Here is a 23,606-nt window from a genome sequence, read left to right as displayed (position 1 = left end):
AAAAGAAACGCAAGTTTCGAAAAAAATAAATCTGATAAATGTAAGCGTTCATGTTTATGTCTTCTATTTAAAAACTTGACAAAAAACCCCAACAGTTTCGTTTCTTTTGCTGTTCAGTATATTATCTTAGTGCATAACTATTTACGGGATTATTCTATTTCGAGTCTCATTTCCCTATATATCATTACAAACATCTATTATTGCAGGGTCTTCTTCGCCATAGCCTTCACTGGAATGGCCGTTGGTCAGGCGTCCTCTTTCCTGCCTGACTACACAAAGGCCAGACTCTCTGCCGGACTTATCTTCAAACTACTGGACTTCGTCCCCTTCATAGACATCTACAGCAACAAGGGCATCGTCCAGGTGAGTCACAAAGACTGCCAGGCACAATGTCACACATTTTCGACAATATTTTGGCCGGTATTATATATATATTGGGGCATATGCACTCACTTTAGCTTCCTATTGATGCGATAAAAGACGTATTATCCCTTACGACTTGCCTCGAATCGATCATTGAAACTTCGAGGCGAACAGCTTCCAAACAAAGAACACTTGCCAAAAATGAAATGTAAACAATTGCTTTGTACATCGAAAACTGTCGCACGCGGTGTTGTCGGTATTTGCCGAACTGGTTTCAATCCCAAGTTGTGCTTGGATATTCGTAAAGAGCGCTCCAAGGGACATAACTCAATGGGGTTCACTTGAAATAATGTTCGGCCGGTAAAGGGTGCGAGGGTCGATTTAATGCAACGTTGCATCAGTTCATTCAAATGTTTTATTTAATATTGTAAAAAAAATACGCATATATTTTTGGGAATAAAATAAATGGTAGCTTCCCTGAGGCATGGTAGATAGTATTATTGAGATAAATGCGATTTATTTTTAGAGAAGTGTGGTGTGATATAGTGCCTTTAATGCTAAGCTGAACTCCGTCTCAATATTTGTCATCTCTATATATGTACGTAAAGACGGTCGTAAACCAGTTTTCCTATCTCCTACCCATTTGACGGTTGATGACTGAATGTGTTCATTGGGTTGTGTTGCGTTATACTTTGAGACAGGTAACAGCTTAGGCGGCGACATGCATCGGGATGTGAGCTAATCCATAATATAGCGGGAATAATTGTGCTACTTGGACTGCTGTGTTTGTTTGTTTGTTTAACGCCTCACTCAGCAATTTTCCAGCTCTATGGCGGCGGTCTGTAAATAATTGAGTCTGAACCAGACAATCCAGTATCTAACAGAATGAGCATCGATCTACGCAACTGGGATACAATGACATGTGTCAACCAGGTCAGCAAGTCTGACCATCCTATCCCGTTAATCGCCTCTTACAACAAACATGGGTTCCTGAAAAACAATTTTAACCCTGATCTTCACGGAAATAAGAATGATAACTGGACTGCTGTGGTTTGTGCAAATATATGACAATGTGCGTAGCGGTAGCAAGCAATGAGATCGGGTTTTATTGACATTCACTGGGCATTCATGAGGTGGTCAGGTAGGTACTTGACATGAAACTGATGGCGGGGATAATATCGATCACTCGTTTCTCTGATCCAATCACGATTATTCGCACACCGACGTTCGTTCCATGTCAAAGAGTGAGTAAGTGAGTGAGTATGGTTTTACGCCGTTTTTAGCAATATTCCAGCTATATCACGGTGGGGGACACAAGATATGGGCTTCACATGCACATTATAGCCATGTTGGGAATCGAACCCGGGTGTTGTGGAGCGAAGAGCGAAGGCTTTAACTACTGGGCTACCCCACCGCCCCTCCATATCAAAGAAGACGTGGTAAATATAGACTGAGATTGAGAGTGAGGTATTTGACTGATGTATTTGTTTCAGAGTGATGGTAAAATATAGACTGATGTATTTGTTTCCAGAGTGAGGGTAAATATAGACTGATGTATTTGCTCCAGAGTGAGGGTAAATATAGACTGATGTATTTGTTTCCAGAGTGAGGGTAAATATAGACTGATGTATTTGCTCCAGAGTGAGGGTAAATATAGACTGATGTATTTGCTCCAGAGTGAGGGTAAATATAGACTGAGATGTATTTGTTTCCAGAGTGAGGGTAAATATAGACTGATGTATTTGTTCCAGAGTGAGGGTAAATATAGACTGATGTATTTGCTCCAGAGTGAGGGTAAATATAGACTGATGTATTTGTTCCCAGAGTGAGGGTAAATATAGACTGAGATATTTGTTTCCAGAGTGAGGGTAAATATAGACTGATGTATTTGTTCCAGAGTGAGGGTAAATATAGACTGAGTATTTGTTTCCAGAGTGAGGGTAAATATAGACTGATGTATTTGCTCCAGAGTGAGGGTAAATATAGACTGATGTATTTGTTTCCAGAGTGAGGGTAAATATAGACTGATGTATTTGCTCCAGAGTGAGGGTAAATATAGACTTGTGTATTTGTTTCCAGAGTGAGGGTAAATGTAGACTGCTGTATTTGTTTCCAGAGTGACGTGAGAGGCGACATCACGTTGAAAGACGTCCAGTTCCACTACCCTATGAGACCTGATGTCCAAGTGTTGAAGGGGTTGAACATTAACATCAAGCCTGGAAACACTGCAGCGCTGGTCGGAGTCAGCGGATGCGGGAAGAGCACAGTTGTGTCCCTTCTTCAGAGATATTATGACACAACCAGTGGGGAAATTGTAAGAATCAGTATAGTCTAACGTTTAGTCTCTTAATGTATAACCTGAGGAAATCTAGACTTGCTTCATTTAGGGCTTGAGCATTGCAGAGAGGGCAAGGCAGGAGGGACAATAATGTGTTTCGGGGACTGTGAGACAGACTAGAATCAGAAATGGCCAGACGTTTCTGTACATTTCGTTTTTGGGTTGCTGTATTTTTTTTGGTGTGCGTGCGTGTTTTTGTTTTGTTTGGGGTTGGGGTACGACTTTTTTTCCAACGGTTTATCGAAATTTTTTCCAAAGGTTAGGGTCGATAGGATGAAGGAATTATATAAATAAATACATAAATAATAAATAAAGTCATTTCAATTTCAAGTTGGTGGATTCGTAAAGCATGCTGACTGTATGTGGGCAGATAACTAAAATGTGTAGCACTGATATTAAAACGATCATACCAGTGAGTGGCAGAAGCCGACGACGAAGACGACGACGATGATGATGAGTGAGTGAGTGAGTTGGGTTTTACGCCTCCTTTAGCAATATTCTAGCAATATCGCGGCGGGGGACACCAGAAATGGGCTTCACACATTGCTCCATGTCGGGAATCGAACCGGGTCTTCAGCGTGACGAGCCAACGCTTTAACCGCTAGGCTACCCCACCGTCCTCGATGATGATCATGATGATGTTGTAAATTGGACAGTTCATTATGTGTCGGTTCAGATTTCTTTACATCTGCAATTTGTCAGCCACATTGAGATGATGATGTTTTTGTGACCTGTTTTGACATGGTCGGGGGCGATACGAGAGGGCATGGATGACTCACGAGGCTCACAGACTCAACAGAATTAATGAAAGCATTTTGTTTAATGGAGCGTCAGATATCCATGCTATTTATGCAGCAACAAACATACAATATTATATTGATATTTCAGTTTAATACGTATTTTGAACTTATGTTTCAGTTGATCGACGGCACAAATATACGCGAGTTCAATCTCGCGACGTTGAGGTCATTCATCAGCGTCGTCAGCCAGGAACCGATTCTGTTTGACTGCAGTATTCGGGAAAACATCGCATATGGCCTTGAGCGTGACGTCAGTATGGCTGAAGTCATCCAGGTTGCCAGGACAGCCAATATCCACGAGTTTATTTCTAACTTACCCCAGGTATAACGCCGAGGAAGCATGCTGATTAACAGCTGAACACCGTAACATGAGACGTTTGTTTTGTGATCTTTTCCGTATTATCCAATTAGGCTTTAGCAGGATGTTGGATAGATGTATTCATTAAAGATTACCCAGACTGCATGGTCAAGATTTAATATCTCGAATTGGGTATCTGTCAATAATCACTTTATTGCTTAAAATCTGTTTGATTTCAACTCAAAACGTGAGTCGTGAGCATATTGTTGCGATTCAATTATTATTAAGGGCAATGTCAGTAAGTATGAAATCAAGGTCTGGGCTCAACGTCAATTGTTTTGAAAAATTGTTGATTGAGGAAATATGCATGTATGACGTGAATGAAATAATTAGACACTGTTTAACTCCTTGGTTACAGTGAGTGAGTGACTTTGGTCTAACGCCGCTTTTAGCAATATTCCAGCGATATCACGGCGGAGGACACCAGATATGGGCTTCACTCATTGTATCCATGTGGGGAATCGAACCCGGGTCTTCGGCGTGACGAGCGAACGCTTTAACCACTGGGCTACCCCACCGCCCCACTCGGTTACAGAGTGCATTATACCTTCACTGAAGTGTGATTGTTTTAAGAATGGAGAAGTACTGTGTCCATTTTGTTTTGTAACCCACCTCGTTTATAGGGCGTATTATGTCTACAAAATAGAGATAATCAGAAACAGTGCATAGTACGTTTTGGAGCATACGCGTAATGTGTCCTGTGTATCTTAAGTCCTACAACTGATGTGTTTTTGCAATGTTCTTCAATGACCCTGGTTGTGATGTCTCCAGGGGTACGAGACGGCTGTTGGGGAGAAAGGGACCCAGCTGTCTGGGGGTCAGAAGCAGCGAGTCGCCATCGCCCGGGCACTTGTTCGCAACCCACGCATCCTCCTCCTGGATGAAGCAACCTCTGCGTTGGACACTGAGAGTGAACAGGTCATCTATTGAATTGGCATTCCTTTAAAACATGAACATTGTTGACGTTAATTTCAGTAAACGACCATGGTGAGACTTAAAACGCGAAAACGGTTCATCGATGCACGGCCATTTCAGACGGAACGATCCGATACCTGTATATATGTGTGGAAATATGTGGCATGGAATTAGAATTTGCCAATAACCCTGGAACTTTTTCATAAATCAACGCTTGATAGGTGAAATGCTAAGTGTGCTGTTGTACAAAGCATCCTCAACTCCCATACCATAACATAGACTTACGACTGTCGTAGCGCTAAGGTGATGGTAACTCCCATACCTTAACTTAGACTTACGACTGGCGTAAGGCGAAGGTGATCGTAAATCCCATACCATAACATAGACTTACGACTGGCGTAGCGCTAAGGTGATGGTAACTCCCATACCTTAACTTAGACTTACGACTGGCGTAGCGCTAAGGTGATGGTAACTCCCTTAACTTAACTTAGACTTACGACTGGCGTAGCGCTTAGGTGATGGTAACTCCCATACCTTAACTTAGACTTACGACTGGCGTAGCGCTTAGGTGATGGTAACTCCCATACCTTAACTTAGACTTACGACTGGCGTAGCGCTTAGGTGATGGTAACTCCCATACCATAACATAGACTTACGACTGGCGTATCGCTAAGGTGATCGTAACTCCCATACCTTAACTTAGACTTACGACTGGCGTAGCGCTAAGGTGATGGTAACTCCCTTAACTTAACTTAGACTTACGACTGGCGTAGCGCTAAGGTGATGGTAACTCCCTTAACTTAACTTAGACTTACGACTGGCGTAGCGCTTAGGTGATGGTAACTCCCATACCTTAACTTAGACTGGCGTAGCGCTAAGGTGATCGTAACTCCCATACCTTAACGTAGACTTACGACTGGCGTAGCGCTAAGGTGATGGTAACTCCCATACCTTAACTTAGACTTACGACTGGCGTAGCGCTAAGGTGATCGTAAATCCCATACCATAACATAGACTTACGACTGGCGTAGCGCTAAGGTGATGGTAACTCCCATACCATAACATAGAGTTACGACTGGCGCAGCGCTAAGGTGATCGTAACTCCCATGCCTTAACATAGACTTACGACTGGCGTAACGCTAACGTGATGGTAACTCCCATACCTTAACTTAGACTTACGACTGGCGTAGCGCTAAGGCTATGGTAGTTCCCATACCTTAACATAGACTTACGACTGGCGTAGCGCTAAGGTTATGGTAGTTCCCATACCTTAACATAGACTTACGACTGGCGTAGCGCTAAGGTGATCGTAACTCCCATACCTTAACATAGACTTACGACTGGCGCAGCGCTAAGGTGATCGTAACGGCTCCCAGGACAACAATCAGCCCAGTGAATGAGCTGGGGATGGTGCGCTGTTAACACTATTCTTGATGTATACACTCGAGCAACCTTGATTCGTGGATGTAAGGAAGGTGCAGCGAAAATCGTATTTTAAATGCATATCTTCATGTTGTATACTCACTGATTATTTTATTCATTGATTCAGCAAATTGAAAATGCCCAATATTCCACTCAGGAATGAAACATTTATTTACCGAAGCCATTTGCAATCATCATCCATTCGTGTACTCACAAAATGTGACGTAGTTCGTAAATTTTGATTATCACCTTACGTCACGTGATTTGTTATTTATTGACATCTAGGAAAGCGGACGACGAGATGTGAGAAGGCTGGTGCTAACGGTATATTTTTGTACTTGACATTTTGATAGTGCATCCAGCTAAACGCCGTGTTCCTACCAAGGTATACACGACGTTTAGCTGGCTGAACTAACATTTTGTAAACATAAAATTTGGTATATTAGTGATCTTGAGCTATTTATCTCAGTGCTGAACAATTAGATTTAGTATATTTACGTGTAATGCAGAGATTTGTCAGCGAGGCGTGGCAATGTATGTACATGTACATCAAAAGTACTGCTTCTTGACGTCATACGAGACTTGATTACCTAGATAGCACGTTAATTACCGCGATCCACGAATCAAGGTTATCCACGAATTTAGGTTACGGTTCTGTAGCTTTAGATGTAGGAGGAAAACGATGCAGGCCATAGCCTTTTGTCATTTCTGTATGGTGCTGACAGATCTATAAAACCTAACCAGGGCGAAAAACTGAAAAACACAAAAAAATGTGATGACTTTCGTTATGTGACAATAAAGACATCATTCCAAAATTGTTTACATCCACAAGTGCCATTCATTGATAAAAGTATGTTGCGTGTTTGGTGCTTTAGATACAACAATACTCAGACTGGACAGGAAACATCGTATGTCTCATATTGGACATGCAGTTTTCATCATAACCAACTGAATTGAATCTATTATTTATTACAACATACAATTGTTACCCGGCTATGACAGCGACCATTTACGTGTGGTGTATTAAAAGTGCCGTTTACGACAACAGATTGTCCTCATATTGTCCTCATATTGTCGTCATATATAACTTTACTTTTACTGGTTTCGGTCGAAAGAATACAATATCCACTCACTCCCCTGGACACAACACGCACGCACGCACACGCGCACGCACACACACACACAAAAGCGTAAGGCTCACACACTCTTTTGCTTATGCAATACTGTCAAGCGTTGTTCATTCTATTAAGAACTGATTTAAAATATTTTCGCTTTTTGAGGATACATGTTAAAAAGTCGTATTTTAATTGGTTACTGATGCAGTGAGATAGTGACGTGGATGATGACATCACTACCAAACGGGCTTACGGTAGCAATTGTTTCAGATACAAATATCAATCATAAAAACGAGAATGGATTGGTTCCAAGTTAGTGTTTTCTGTCTGATGCCTCACAGAGTTGTCGCCCTTGTTTCAGATTGTGCAGTCGGCTTTGGACAACGCACGTGAGGGAAGGACTTGTCTCGTCATTGCACACCGACTTTCCACAATACAAAACGCTGATGTCATTTTCATGATTGAGAATGGATCCATCATTGAACAAGGATCCCACCAAGAACTATTAGCAAAGAAAGGTGCTTACTCGACATTAGTGGAAGGCCAACAGTTCAACAAGTCTTGAAGAAATGTACTTTCTAGAAAACTATTTTTCTAATAATTTGAAGTAATAGAGTAATTAGAAAACATTTACATCGTTCAACTGATCCAATACATCAAATACATTATTTATTAAATATTTCTTTATGATTTTGTTACTTATTCCATTAACCGACTACAAGAATAATTAAATTGCAGGAGAAAATTCAGTTATATATATGTTTGTCATTTACACTGAGAATTGTGATAAAACCTGTTTCATGTATCTTGATGTTTTATTTCCGATCAACTCATGATTGATTTGTTCTTTGTGATATGAAGTGGTGACTATATTTTTATCTGATACATGTACTTTGTGTTGTGCTTCTATTTTTTGACACACCTTTGTTGTGACAACATGACATTGTTTCAGGTATTCTTGCAACATTCATTTAGATTCACAAAGATTACATGATATAGTATTTTAGATGTCCCCGTCTTCTTAAATCTAAATTTGCATGAATGCAAAAACATGACTATTCAGTGAGTATGGTTTTACGCATGTTTTAGCAATATTACTGCGGGGTACACCAGAAATGGGCTTCACACATCTTACTCATGTGTGGTATCGAAAACGGGTCTACAGTGTGATGAGCGGACGCTTTAATCACTGGGCTATCCCACAGCCCCTGAGAGAGAGACTGCCTGACTGAGTTGATTTTACGCCGCTTTTAGCAATATTCCAGCAACATCACAGCGGGGGACACCAGTAATGGGCTTCACACACAGTACCCATGTGGGGATTCGAACCCGGGTCTTCGGCGTGACGAGCCAACGCTTTAACCATTAGGCTACCCCACCGCCTCCCCTGAGAGAGAGAGAGAGAGAGAGAGAAAGTCTATTAAGAACCGAAGCCAAAGGGAAGAAGATATTATTACGATAACTTTATCTAAGATATGTATTTCTAACTTTCAAAGTCAATGTATTTATATTGCACCAGATCTTCACTTTTCTGCATTGTCAATAAACTGTTTCAAAGCACCACTTTATACACAGGTCAATAAACCTTTTGGTTTAATGGCATTTAATATACATTCTTGTGGCCTTTAGAATACCATAGCTTGCTTGTAAATAGACATGTTGTTTTCGCACAGAATATATTTTGTCCTGTCCCCATAATAGTCATGATTTGATTTATGTATATATTTTTTATTGAGAATAAACCTTATCTACTGTGAACATTTTGGGTATTCTGTTAATAAAACTTGAAAGTAGCCATGGGGCATTTAACTTAAGAAAAGAAAAACAAAGTTCATCAAGAACGTTTAGTTAAAAGTCTTACTACAAACCTGGAGTTGCTTGCCATTTGTAGGTTTTCAATATTTTACCATATAACTTGTTCCTTTGTCATGCCATTGGTTGCATAGTCAGGGATTCTAGTTTCTCTATTATATACTCAGCAGCAAAAAAGCTGTCAGTACGAATTCAAAATTAGATAGACACTGTAATCAAATCATTACAGAAATGGACATAAGCAGATCAAAAACATTTTTGGTGTACAATATCTTTACACATCAATGAATAACTTAATTCCAAGACATTACGTGAACGTTTGCAGTCCATTCAGACTCTTGACACCATTCTGCTGTAGGAAGTCCCGTGTAGCTCTGGCTGTATGGGCCCGGGCATTATCATGCTGGAAAATGTTGTTCAGGTGATGTGCGAAATGTGGTATGACATAGGGTCTGAGAGCTTGGTCGATGTAGCACACCGCTGTGATGCCGCCTCCTCTCCCTGGACCAAGGTTCTGGAACACCACAGGACCCACTCTCTGGTTCAGGCCTATTCCACCCCATACCATGATGCTTGTACCTCCCCATGAGTCTCTTTCCATAACACATTGGTCTGAGTAACGCTGGCCACGTCGCCATATTCTTCTTCTGCTGTCTGCAGTTGATACGCAGTACCAACTCTCATCTGTGAACAGAACAGTTCTCCATTGCCTCTATTGCCTGTAGGGCAAACCAGACGTTCATGCCAATGACGAGGGGGAGGATAGGTCCACAGTAAGGCCTACAGCAATGGAGGTTCCCGCTGTTAAGACGTCGGCGAACTGTATCAGTACTGACTGGTCTTCTGTGTGTTCCCACTGTCTGGCGTGCTGTTTCGACTGCCTGCATGAAGGGATTTTGTACATGCTATCGCACAATATGGCGGTCTTGTCTTGTGGTCACCCTTCGTCTGCCAGTACGGGGGCGATCATTTGTGGTGTTGGTGGCACGGAAACTTTGTTGCAGCCTGTAGATGGTCCGAACTTTGACCTGGAAGTGATTGGCAACGGCTCGTGCAGTGTGGCCAGCTTCATGTCTTCCTAGCGCCTGGTTCCTCTGAGCTGTCATGAGTCGCGGCATACTGCTGACATTGTAATGTGAATGTTTCAACCAGGTTTGAGGGGTGCATTGTCAGGCTGGTCCTTGCATGAAAAACATGGAGAACACCGTACCATCTCCATGATCAGGTTGCGTTTTTGAGACCATTTCCTGGGTTCCATTCTGAGTTTGGGAAGGAATGTCTTTGCTCAGGTGAAGTTGGAGATGTTGTCATAAATCAAAACATTAAATGAGTTTACAATCAAAACATTAAACTGAGTTTACAGTTATCTGTTTCTTGTGTGTCAGTTTTAAGGAAAAATTCCAAACTGATGTTTCTTTAATCCTGCAGTTTAGTATACAATGAATTACAGTATTGCCGCAAAAAACAACCATGGAATAAAACGATGGATAGCTGGCACAACAATAAATCAGGCAAAAACATCAGTGTTGTGAACTTGTGTGTCAATAATTTTAATTCTTAGAATAAATATTACAATACCTTCATTTGAAAACTTGGTGGAGCGGGCTGGATCACCGGGAAGTGTTGTTACAGTTCGTGAACCGACGACTTAACAGCGTCCGGACGGTGAAGCAATTTACTGGCATTTTACTGATTGGTGACTACTTACCGTCCGGTTCAGTCCTAGTTCATCTTCATTAGGTAGTTATGGTAACGGTATTCAGACATTACTGGACATCATGTCTTCAAATATCCATTCTCAGCATCCCTTATGGTAGCGGTATTCAGACATTACTTGGGTGTAACCAACACCAAATGAAAGTCAAGCTGCCAGTGTGAAACCCTCAATTTCAAGGGTCCAGCAGCGCTCACATGGCTTCTCTTCCATCCACTTTCCACAAATGAATTTGCCAACATACCACTTCTTCACTCCTTGTAAGGTCTCAATTTTGTCACAATAAAAACACACAATGAAAATGGTATATGCATTTATTCAGTTATGAAGCTATGAAATTTTCAAGTAGCAGCTAAAATAGCATTTACCTACAGGAGCATTTCTTTCATTTATGTTAATTTCTAACATAATAAAAAATTTACATATTCCATAATAATTCAGATAATCAAGAACCAATACATACATTGTTCTGTGTGAGACTGGGCATTGAAGAGGCCACACAACATTTTGATGCAAGAAGGGAAGATTTCAATCTCATAAAAATTGTTAACTGAATTAAAAAACCACTGCACTTTTGGGCTAGGTTAGAAAATTCACTTTTGTTCTGTAATAGAGATTGGGAAGATTTTTGAAGGGACAGTGTTGCAGAGAGTGAATAACTTTTATGTATCTTTAATGGGTCAAGAAGGATTGTGGCAATACCACTTGAACTGAAAAATCATGAATCAAGTGCAATGGAATGAACCAGTCTTTGTAAAAACGTAAATTGTTTGAATCTGGAAATGCAGACATGCTGAGCACCCATAACATAAAATTAGAAATTGAACTGGTACATTTAATCAGTTTTGGGATGCACGTTGTCCAGCGAGTACGTGTTGAAAACCTGCATTAACTGTCGAACAGGTTAATAGCACAATTTACATTCTCACGAGTGATCCCGCAAACTGATATAAATCCTATAACATGATTGGTCAGTATTCATGTAAGAAAGATAAGAACACATATTGGCTGAGTGGTGCCATCGGACAAGATATGCCAAGAAAGTATGTGGTTACATTGATCTCAGACTATCTGATCTTATTATCTCAGCAGGGTATGCAGAAGCAGTAACTTTTGTGTTACGGATATAAGGTATTTGAATAATACTGTCATTCTTGAAGACAAAATGCTGACTTTAACAGTTATCACTCCTATACTTTCATCCTTATCACTCGTATCCTTCGGTCAACAGTATGACCGATTCCACCATATACAGTTAATGGAATCTACTATTTTTCTTATTAATTAAACAGAATAAAATGGATATTTTCTGTGCAAGATGCAAATGACGTGACGTGAACGTAAATACGTGATTTGTTTATGTTCTGCTCAAATTTACACAAAAAAAGAAGAAAAAACAATTCCCGATGGAATGATGGTTTGAACTTCAAATGATTCTTCAATATTCCTTACTCCTTGTCAATACCAATTATCTCCCTTTGACCAACCAATGTGCAAAAAGCTCTTCAGCACTGAAATCATTGCTCCTGATATCTACCATTGAATATTTACAAAATTAGGTGCAGTATAAACAATGTGTTATTTTAAGTATACCAGACTGAACCTTGTACCTAGGTTGGGCTCTCAAGTGTTTTTCCAAAACTTGCACATTGTAATGGCAGACAGTACTAAGTACCTGTATTCCAAAAATATTTTGCAACAGTAAAATATTGCACTTTAGAAGACCTACAATGATTAAATAATAAATATGTTGTTGTTCTATACAAATTACACCATAGTATCTTACACATTTACATTTTTCGTAAACTTCTTTCTCTGAAACTGTACTTGGCACACTTTAAATCTTTCAAAAATAAATAAAGAATTAACAAACAAACTGATCATACATGAAAGCATAATTCACAATTAACTGCAAACATTTTATGCACAATTAACTGCATACATCTTATGCACAACTTTCAAACATAAAAATCTTTGTACAGAAAGAAAAACTTATCAAATTTCATTTACAGAAAGAACACGATTGCACCCTCTTCAAAAGCCAAGATTTATGAAAGTTGAGAAAACTTTATGAATGGTTATTTTGTCTGTGGCAAGTGTGTCGAAGTGTGTCGAAGTGAGAGTCCCAGCGTGGGCCAGGTCAGGGTTAGATTTGTCACACATACACTGAAAGACGCCTCTATCACTGGGCTTGTGGCCTCTTCGACAATGCCGCCATCAAATCGTTCTTTAATGCCTCCTGTTGTCCCTGGTCTGGAATTGGCATAATAGATCGAACACCATTCACAATGTCCCTTGTTTTTCCGAAATAAATTTCATTCAATGTGTTTCTAATCTTGTTCTCCATATCCTGAAAAACAACAAAAATGGGGAAGTGAATCAAAGGGAATCAAAGTGAAAAATTGTGAAAATCAAGAAAATTAAATAGAATTGAACATTATCAAGGAATGGAACATAGCAGAAATGAACATAAAACTAATTAAACGCTGACTTGTTCTTACTGATGACATCAAATTGAGTAAAAAGTACAAGGACAATATATAGGATTTTTCCATCATTGTGAGAATGCCTGGTATTCTGAGGTTTGGTCATGGTAGTAAAGCACAGAGAATGCTTTCAGCAAAGGTGCTAGACAACACAATTTTACATTTACATGTGTATTACTGAATCAGAAACAAGTGCATAAGTAAAATATATTATTGTAAATGATATTGTAAGCCCACCTCGACTAATCTACCAATGTTGACAATATGTGGTGATGCATCGCTAACCGAGGCGTCTTGTTCTACCTGAAACAGAAAAATGTAATGTTTATGATAAAATTGATATTTTACACCTATCCTGACTCATGCTTATTGCTTATCTCCCTTCTCCTTTCCATGGTTAAGTGGAAACTTGAATCCTTTTCAATTCCCTGAAGCGATCGTATAATCACTCACCCAGAGTAACCTCCCTTTTCCCGCCAAATCGGTCCCATATGACCTGAGTCTAGCTCTCATCACTCTTGGGTTTAACGTCGTGCTTGAGAATATTTCGCTCATATGACGACGTGCATGTGTATGTGTATGGCTGCTTGTACTAAAGTACTGTCGGAAATAGAAAAAAACTTTTTTCAGGCTGTTACTCTGTATCCCTAAAATTTATACAACTGCAAATAGCATATGTCGAAATAACCCACTTCGGCCTAACTTGGCATTCAGTGGGATGCATAATACGATATACAGACAAGCATGTTTACTTGTAAAATCAGGCAAAACTTAGAAAAAATACCTGTAGCGGCTGAAAACAATAGATCAGACTACAGATGGCAATTAGGTCGCTCAGCCAGGTATGACTATGGACCGTCGACTTACCTGGCATGAAATGCATGTGCTGCCTACAGGCACAAGGGGTCATCTCAAAGATAGTTTGTGCTTTTTCATGTGTGTTGACTATGCCTCATCTATTGATTAACAGCTTAAGTGTCTTTCTTTCATAAAGTTTATGTAAAAGAGTTTGATACCTGATAACCATAGAAACACATCGTATTAAATGTCTCAATATATAGGTGACATGACCACCCGATTGCAAAGATCGACAGGACTGGATATTATTTGTAGATTGTTATGACATGCCGTGTACTTCCCCAGTATAATTGCCCTAAAGGATGATCTTATCTTAGATGATATCTCTATCCCCCAGCCCGACCCCAACGATCATCTGCGACACCCATCCAGGTTTTGCTTTTAGAGACGAACCCTCCTATCTGTTTCTTTTTGTAGTGACAGTGAGACTTCATGGTAGCTACATACTTAATAGTTTCAGCATGAAAGTTATAATGAAGCTACATCTATTTTCAAATTAGGCATTTAAAAACTGTCCTTTGTGACACAATATTGTCGCACACTAATTTGCATAAAGCCATGGTCTGTTCCAAATAAATCGTTTTGGACTTAGAAAAAAACCGCATTGCTCATTTCTGCACTAATCTCTCCTTAGTAAAGTCCCTTTTCTACGTTTCCTATGTCTCAATCACTGAGACTGTAGTTAGGCCAAACTTAGTTTAACAGATATTTCACACTTGCACATATCAACTACATAAATTGTAGATATAAATGAGAAAATACAGTTTTTTTCTATTTCCGACAGTACTTTAGCCCAGACTTAAGCTGGTTTTATAGTGCTAGCTCACTGAGATACCATGCCGCAGTGAAGCATGAATACCCCACTCTGACACATTATACTGACTCTGAGCCGACCAGTCCTTGTTGTACCCATTAATGCCGAGCGCCAGGCAGGGACCAACAAGTGCCATATGTTAACGTCTTTTGGTATGAAGCGGTCGGGGATCGAACCTATGGCTCTAACCACTACACCACGGAGGAGGTCAACTCTCTTTGAAATTAAGCTCACATTACACATTATTCAAGATTAAAAGCTTGTCATCCAACCTCCATTGAAATATCCCTGTCCAGAATGATTGTTCAAAGTCTTTTCATACAAAAATGTATCCAAAAATTGGGAATGATCATCTATAATTTATTTATGGTATTCAACAGAGTTATGCCTCTGGTGGTGCCATGATACATACCTGCCTGGTGAGGCTTCCACCAAGATTCATGGTCCCTGAGCTCTCCTTGTTTGTTTGTAGCCACAACATCACGGTGGATGTTAGTTTATAATGGGCACTTTTTCCACTGGATTTTTCCTGCAACAAGAACATATGCAAATGTATGTGAACTTAATCCAACACTGACAGTAGTGCTGCAATGAATACACTATGAAGCAAATACAATAATTTTAAGAAATATAGCAACGAATACCAATATTTATTCATGCATACATTATGGTTATTATCTAGGAATTACAATAAGAACCATGTCATGTAATTGCCTAATTGGAAACATTTAAAAAATATTTTCTGTAAAACTAAAAAAAGAGGAATACAACACAAACAATGACAGTTGAGTCTGGACAAGCCAGTGACTGGAGAATTCATTTTTACAACCAGCATGGCTGCTGAGGACCATTTCTAACCCAGAATCACTTTTACGCTACCTGAACTTCTATGACGTGGATGGAATCCCAGCAGCCCTTAATTTTCTTGGATCCATCACCAGCTTTCTTGATAAGAACCACGCCTGCAAAACCATGGTCCAGGTCCCATAGATACACTGAAGAAACTCCACCCTCGAAGTACCTAGACAGGCAATAAAGAATCATTTCATCATTTGCATTCATACAATGATAAGTCAATAAGTGAGTTAGTGTTTAATGCCATATCACCAATATTGTGGTTGGTATCTGTGAGATATGACCAGTAATATACCAAACTACCTGCAATAATAACTCCTTGTAATTTGTCAGTTCCCTAATCCTTACATTTCTCTAAATTGGTCAAAAGCATTGTTAGCTTCTATCTCCAGCTTCCGTAGCCTGTCTGAAGGCATGGTGCCATCATCAAGGGGCGGGTCGTATGTGTTGCTCCATGGAGATCTGGAAATATAGGAAATTGAATGTTGTACAATATTATTATAGTACATTTATATAGCGCACATATCCAGGCGACTAGTGCATGCTCAAGGCGCTGGTATTTTTCCCTCGATCACTGGATGTCAATCTTAACGGCCTATCGTATTATCAATCTCAACTCCCTGGGGAGTATACAACTCTTGCTGCCACCGAGTTATTGTGGCTTTCTCATCCTAGTGAGGTACCCATTCACAGCTGGGTGGACTGGGACATATAGTCACAGTACTTTGTCCAACTTCACTGCACGTTGCTGTACCCACAACTAGGTGTTTGCACGTATTCATGAAGCCACCATCTGGTCATATACCAACACATAAGTCTTTAAACTAAAGCAGGAAAAGGAAAATCAAGTTCTATGGAAAGTCCAGGGAATTACAGGACACGAATTCCTGCATCCCATACACATAAAAATTGACAGTGGATGCAACGAAATTTATTATCACGTCCACTGGAACGCAGAAAAAAACCAAAATACTTTTTGTAAAAATTTAGATCAAGTGACAATAAGTTACCACTGAGTCTGCTACTAACTGGGTATAATTTGCAATTTAATTGCTGTAACATGATACACAATACAATAACAGTAACTAAAATTACAACAATATTACAACATGGTATTAATAATAATATGTTAGTGTCTGGGACCCCCATTTTGTAGTACAGGACCCCTGAAAATTAAGAGTACGAGTCCCAGTGACCCTCAAATACAGGACTCAAGGTAAATCCCTGGATAGTCAACTTCTTTCTTTCAATGAGTGTGACATTTCTGTGTAGGTACTAACGCCGTTATCAAGCAAGTGATGGCAAGCAGGAAAGTTAAACTGTCCTTATCATAACACTTGATATTAATGACTGGAGTTAAATTTTGAGGGTTAATCAAATCAAACACCATAGTAGACCCCAATGACACCAGTGCTACCATTAATTTCAAACACAGCACATGATGGTATCAGCAAAAACAATCAAGAGTTAACAGGAACTACTAAATTTCCATGAACTGATACCATTAGATCAGTCGAAACAATCTTATTATTATCATTCATATATGATGGAATCTCAGCTATTCCCAACAATCTGGGACAGATTGAACAAAGCCGAGAAGGTCCGGGTTAGAATATTGGTCTTCTGTGACCCATGCTTGTCGTAAGAGGCGACTAATGGGATCGGGTGGTCAGACTCGCTGACTTGGTTTACAAATGTCATCGGTTCCCAGTTGCGCAGATCGATGCTCATGCTTTTGATCACTGGATTGTCTGGTCCAGACTCGATTATTTACCAGGGTTCAAATACCCCATATATTAGTGTGAGTGAGTGAGTGAGTTAATATTTAACGTCACATTGGCAATATTTCAGCCATATCGTGACTATATTAGTGTGCCATGGCATGGTAAATATTGAAATGACACGGTTAAAAGATGTTCTCTGTGCCCTTTTGACACGCCTAATTTTCTGGAGACATAGCTCACATTTAGTCATTTAATCCCCCAAACAATTATTTTTGAGCAAACTGAATAATACCATACATATTTGAATGCTCATAAACCCATTTCTTTATTTAACATTAAATTTCAAATGATTATCATCATTGTCATTTATTCTAAAAACATGTGGGCATACTTGATTTCTGAAAGGCACACCTAACATATTTGTCTGGTGCCCTAAGGCACACTTAGAAAAAAAAAGTATTTCTATCCCTGATTTACAGACCACCGCCATATAGCTGGCATATTGCTGAGTGTGGTGTAAAACTAAACTCACTCAGATTGAACATCGATTCCCCACACCCCTGAAGCATGATGCTCCACCCACCTGTAGGAGTCCCCATCACGGTTGTAGTCACACAGCAAGAAGTCCTTTCCCAGTGTCTTATCTCTGGCAATCTTTAAGGGCTGGTCCACAGAAGAGAGGAGGTCCTCACACAAAGCTGGCACCTACAGCATAGAAACAGAAACTTTTATTATGCTGTGTTGAGATTTTCCGAGAGCTTGTATTTCTGGCTTTACAGGGAAGCTAAAATGTTTCTGAAGAAGCTGCATCTCCATTGTTTACTATGTCTCTTGTCATTTTCACTCCAACTGCGGGGCGGTGGGGAAGCCTAGTGGTGAAAGCATTCACTCCTCACGCTGAAGACCCCGGGTTCGATTCCCCACATGGGTACAATGTGTGAAGCCTATTTTTGCTGTACCCCACCATGATATTGCTGGAATATTGCTAAAAGTAAAAGCGGTGTAAAACTAAACTAACTCACTCACTCCGGCTGAAACCCGCGAAGATTCTGTTTAGAACTGTTTATCAGCAACCCATAACTTGTCGGAAGACGCAACTAACGCAATCGGGTGGTCAGACATGCTGACTTGGTTGACACATGTCATCGATTCCCGATTGCATATATTGATGCTTATGCTGTTGATCCTTCGATTGTCTTATGCAGACTCGATTATTTACAGACTGCCGCCATATAGCTGGAATATTGCTAAGTGCGACGTAAAACTAAACTCACTCTCTCCAGCTGAGAAGGGTGTCTATCCCTGCCCTGTAATGTTCAACTCACCAAATCTATGAGCTCGCTGAGGTTCTTTTCTATCTGTTGTGGTGGAAGTCTGCGCATCAAATCTAATGCACAATCAAGTTGTTGCTCCGTCTGGAAAAGAAAGAGATGTTACAAAACAGGGATGAACTTGAAGTCTAAAAAGTCTCTTGCTATGTTTGCATTGGATGATCAATATTAGGAAGGGGTTCAAATTGGTGTCTAAAGGCCAGAATTACTGTCGGAACTTGTTCACTTGGCATGTAAATTCCTTTGCACCTTGGTTAGAATGTTATGCTGTGTACTATCCTGATACTGAACACCCTTCTTGTGCTTTAGAGATAGCACAAATCCATTGCCTCGGAGATAAAAAAATTCCTAATGTTTGTTTTGTGTTTTACATTGCACTCATATTGGACGAACATAACCTGAATTTATTGAACTAAACAGTAGTCTATGATTGGAATAAGTAGCAGAACCTGCCAAGTGACATGCACAAATATTTTTTAAAAATATTTATATTTCAGTTGCTGTAAACTATAGGAACAGAATGAAAAGTGAGATCTTGCCAACATAACCACCATGTGTTTTATTTGGTTGTAGATATTGTGGTGGTTTAGCCTTGAAAGAATCATCGAACCCTGCTAGTGATAAGAATGTTATTATCAGCTGAGTTGACAACCTGTATCTGATGTAGCTGATGAACTAATCTGATACAGTCACTGACAGTACATAGAACTGAGTTTAATCCAATCAAATGAAACCAGTGACAAACATAAGTCCCAAGTCCATAGGCTCAATGTCATTAGCATAGTTAAATTACACAAATATGTACTTTGAAAGTGCTTTATACTTTGATCATGTTGTAATAATTACCACCTGATTGAACCCTATTAATGTATATCCTAATTCTTGAGTCAAGCCAGACCAGTCACACTGATTAACTGTACTTGACAAGCTTAAGTAATCAATCACACTAATCTCTTCAAGGCAATCATCAAGTGACATAGGGCCATGACCACTCAGCCATAAATACACATCAATCAAACATGGGAGTGTTGGAGAGATGTGTTTTGTTGCTGTTTACATCCGTTGATATGGATTATCAGTATAGTTGCCTTCAATGCAAAATATAGGAAGTACCTTTAGAGTGTAACAGCATAGTTACAATAACATTTGAGTATACATTCAAATGAGCATCCATCACTCATAAGCATACACCTTGTACTCTGAACATACAAAACAACCACTGATTGAAATCTCAGGATTGGTTCAATTCTGGACCATATCAAATCAAATCATCACCCATGAAAAGTTGACTCAGTATGTGTTTAAAATTGTCACAAAGAAATAAAGATGGTATGCAGTTCTGTGTTTAACAGGATGTCAGCTTAATTGTTGAGAGAGCTTACATTTGATATCAATTAGGCAAGACGAGTGTAGTAAAGAGTACTTATATATCAATAATCTAAGGGTACATTTCCAATTAGAAGCCACACCCTGACTGTTAAGGAAACCAAGGGACAAAACTCTGCATGACTTTACAGTTTAAAAAAAAAAAATTCAAACCTAAAATGTATTCAGGAGGGTCAATGGGGTGTGGTCAATTATAAGCTTACAAATATTAAATATGAAGTAACACCACCCCACATGTAGTACAAGGTGACTATTTGGATTGGAATATTGTCTCATTGTACCATGTCAGCATGGAAGGTTGCTGGAAATATCAATTACTAGCTGCCATGAAAGAGCTGGTACACTGCAGATTGTGGAATAAAAAACAACATCTGTAAACATTCCTTGTCCACATTGACAGTTATTTGCTTTGAACAATGTAAGGAAATATCATGGGAAATGGTGAGTTTTATGTCAGGATGTGTCTTACGGAACTTGAGCATGTACACTCAGCTAAAATGTAGTCAAAGGGGCTGCCTTGCTGTTGACAATCATAAACAAGGCTTTCTCTCACTTCTCTATTTCTATAACGGAGTGAAAATATGCTGAAGAATTTATCAAGTCTTTCTCTAGATCTATTTATTTTACATGAAACAAGACAGTCTTCACAATTAATCCTGCTTTTATAATTCTTATGCATGAGAAATGAAAGCATATATCTTTACAATATGTGTCCTGTTTGGAAAAAGACGTGATTGTTATTTGAAAGCATTATCACTGTTGACTTGGCGTATTGTCTATTATCTAGCAAAAAAGCAAGGGAGATGATATTTACAAATATCTATATGCCAAGGGCAATTATGCAGAAATGTGTCATTATTTATGTCCCGAGTTACTTAATCAGTCCTATAAAAGATCATCACACGCATTGTAATTTGTATGAAACAAATCTGAACTTACACGAGAAATTATCCCAAACACTAAATCGAAGATCACATGACAATAAACACTTTGAATATTCTGTTTACATGTTTAGCAAATTTGAGTGCACGTGAAGGCCTTTTGAATCAACATGCTTTAATCTTTCGTTTGATTCAAGTACTTCCTAGATCGGAACATAGACCATTATCCTATAAATCTTGAACTGAGTCACATCGTTTATTGACAGCTGCCCGTTCATCTGGTTGAGGAACTCATGTGACAAACGCTCACAAATGATTGTCAGATATATGAGCGAAACAATTATCTCGAAAAATATGCTTCTTACCAGCACAAACAATCAATCATGCATATTTTAAGACTGACACATTCTATTTTCACAGAGTGTAATTATTCTGATGATAAGCGTCATATTATTTCGTCGTCCGCCCCTTCCGGCCGGCGAAAACACCTGCTAAAATATAATCATGGTACTAAATAATACCGATAATGTGCATCGGTGTGCCGAAATAACGCCCAGATACCCTGGCAAAGTATTTCAGACAGTCTTACCATTGTTGAGCTGTATGTGAAGGTAGACTTGCAAACCCGTTACGAATCAGGAAGCAATGGACAGCTCCGCACTACCTCCAAAATGGCGTCAATATCCGGGCATTTCTGTTCGGGATTCCCCTGGAATGCTTCGGGCGTCTCCGTATACTATACGAAATCATCCGAATGGGGGCTTTTCCAGAAACTTGGCCAATGAAAATTAGCGTAGTATTTATTTCCATTTTTGGAAAGGAAATTGCTGTACTACTTTCCCATCACTAATGATGCGTGGTCAAGCAGGTGTGCGATTAGAGTTCCAGTCGAATGTATTTTCTCACATGATATATAAACTTATTTTGTATGATATTAAACAAGAATTGTAAACAAGAACCTGTTTTTTTATTTCTTTTGTCAATGAAATATCATTGACAGTATGAGGCATTTGAAGAAAATTTATGTTCAGTAATGTGTGTTATATGATATCATACCACGATGAAAAGTAATTTGCCTGCTCTGGATATTTCCTATCAGTTCTTCATTTAGTGTTCAAATGTATGTGCTTTTGTCAAACCAACTGCGAAAAGAGACATTGTAGATAGTTGTAACACAAGCACACTCTGGTATTTCTCATATTTTCATGTGGTATTTTTTGTAAACCCCTGGGAAAGAAAAACCTAAGAGCCTTTTATTTTACATGTATTACAATTGTTTTTGTCTTCTGACACTGACATCATTTATATTGTCCTCATGCAGATTATGAAGAAAATGACAGGCACCTGTGTCACGTGATTTCCGGTTGAAGATAAACATAGCACTTTCCTACCCTAAGGTGTTCGACCTGATTAATTTTCAAAGTATTCCATCGATTTCACCGAGAGGGCGGGGCTCTGGATAAGGGATTTATACTATAGTGTTTTAGGTAAGAGAAATAGACGCACTATTGCAAATATGACTTTGTGAAAGAACCAATGATGCGTATTTTGGCTGAAGGATGTCGAGTACACAAGTAAATACGGTCACACTATAATTACATTCAGGTGTCGGTAACTCCAGAGGGATCCCAACACATGGTCCAGCTCCTTTGATTTGCCCCCCTCCCATCGCCCGAGCCCCAAAAGTCAAACAACCTGTGGTTATTCCAAAGTGTGGTCGACTTTGACCTTCATGTGTATAATTTATCAGCCTACTGTAATTTCATGCAAATTTTACATCGATCTCGATTAATTACTGTCCACATCATTGGACCTAGTTATTGCTGGTGCCAACACTTAATTGTGGACGTCATCATTTGTAGTTTTGTTCAGATTTCCGTGCCTGTTGTAAAATCTGATGTTTACCATTACGTATTTGAAAAGGGTGACTTTTTGTCAGCGTATTTGTTTTAGAATTGATGTCATGATGTAATTATCACAGATTATACATCAAGCAGGAGCTTTTGTTATTTGTCTCTAGTTTAGACCCACAGACATGGAAATTCTTCTAGAGTGGTATGACCGTCCTTGTGGGTGTAGGCTAATTTCATGCATAGACCACCCATACAATGTGTAATAGTAAAGGTATGAGCAATAGTGAAGCCTGTGGACACACCCTCTGTTGCAAGTTTGTTCCTCATCAATTCTTGACATACCAGAAAGTTTTGTACTGAGGTATACAATTACTTAAGGAATGTCATGTGAATGAAGTAAATAATGAGTTAACTTAATTATACTGATATTAGTCTTACATATTTTAAACCACTGAAAAATATCTTCACTTGTTTTGCGCATTTCACAAACTAGCTGGAAGGAGGGTTTTCATATTTCATTTGATTTCTTGGTAAGAGTAAGGGTAACTCCGGCTTGAAATGTATTCTATTTATTATGATTA

At 39.3% G+C, this 23,606-nt stretch overlaps 2 protein-coding genes across 2 annotated transcripts in view; one reads left to right on the top strand and one right to left on the bottom strand.

Moving 5' to 3' along the window:
• Positions 1-8,602, top strand: part of LOC124260914 (ATP-dependent translocase ABCB1-like) — a 169,113-nt gene extending 160,511 nt beyond the window's left edge. The window contains 5 exon segments of the mRNA XM_046695238.1: positions 207-363; positions 2,480-2,677; positions 3,620-3,823; positions 4,631-4,777; positions 7,673-8,602. Coding sequence (XP_046551194.1) covers positions 207-363; positions 2,480-2,677; positions 3,620-3,823; positions 4,631-4,777; positions 7,673-7,876 — 910 coding nt within the window. The 3' untranslated portion in view covers positions 7,877-8,602.
• Positions 8,603-11,133: 2,531 nt separating this feature from the next.
• LOC124260913 (F-actin-capping protein subunit beta) lies at positions 11,134-21,912 on the bottom strand. Its single transcript, XM_046695237.1, has 8 exons — positions 21,762-21,912; positions 18,900-18,989; positions 18,158-18,279; positions 16,199-16,312; positions 15,875-16,016; positions 15,408-15,524; positions 13,561-13,626; positions 11,134-13,187 (listed from the first exon to the last, which is right to left on the bottom strand). The coding sequence occupies exons 1-8, from the start codon at positions 21,762-21,764 to the stop codon at positions 13,020-13,022; spliced, it is 822 nt and encodes a 273-aa protein (XP_046551193.1). The 5' UTR covers positions 21,765-21,912; the 3' UTR covers positions 11,134-13,019.
• Positions 21,913-23,606: the final 1,694 nt, after the last annotated feature.

Source organism: Haliotis rubra, unplaced genomic scaffold (genome assembly GCF_003918875.1).
Source record: "Haliotis rubra isolate DU_JTF1 unplaced genomic scaffold, ASM391887v1 Scf780, whole genome shotgun sequence".
Classification (NCBI taxonomy): Eukaryota; Metazoa; Mollusca; class Gastropoda; order Lepetellida; family Haliotidae; genus Haliotis; species Haliotis rubra.
This window is presented reverse-complemented; position numbering and strand designations above follow the sequence as displayed.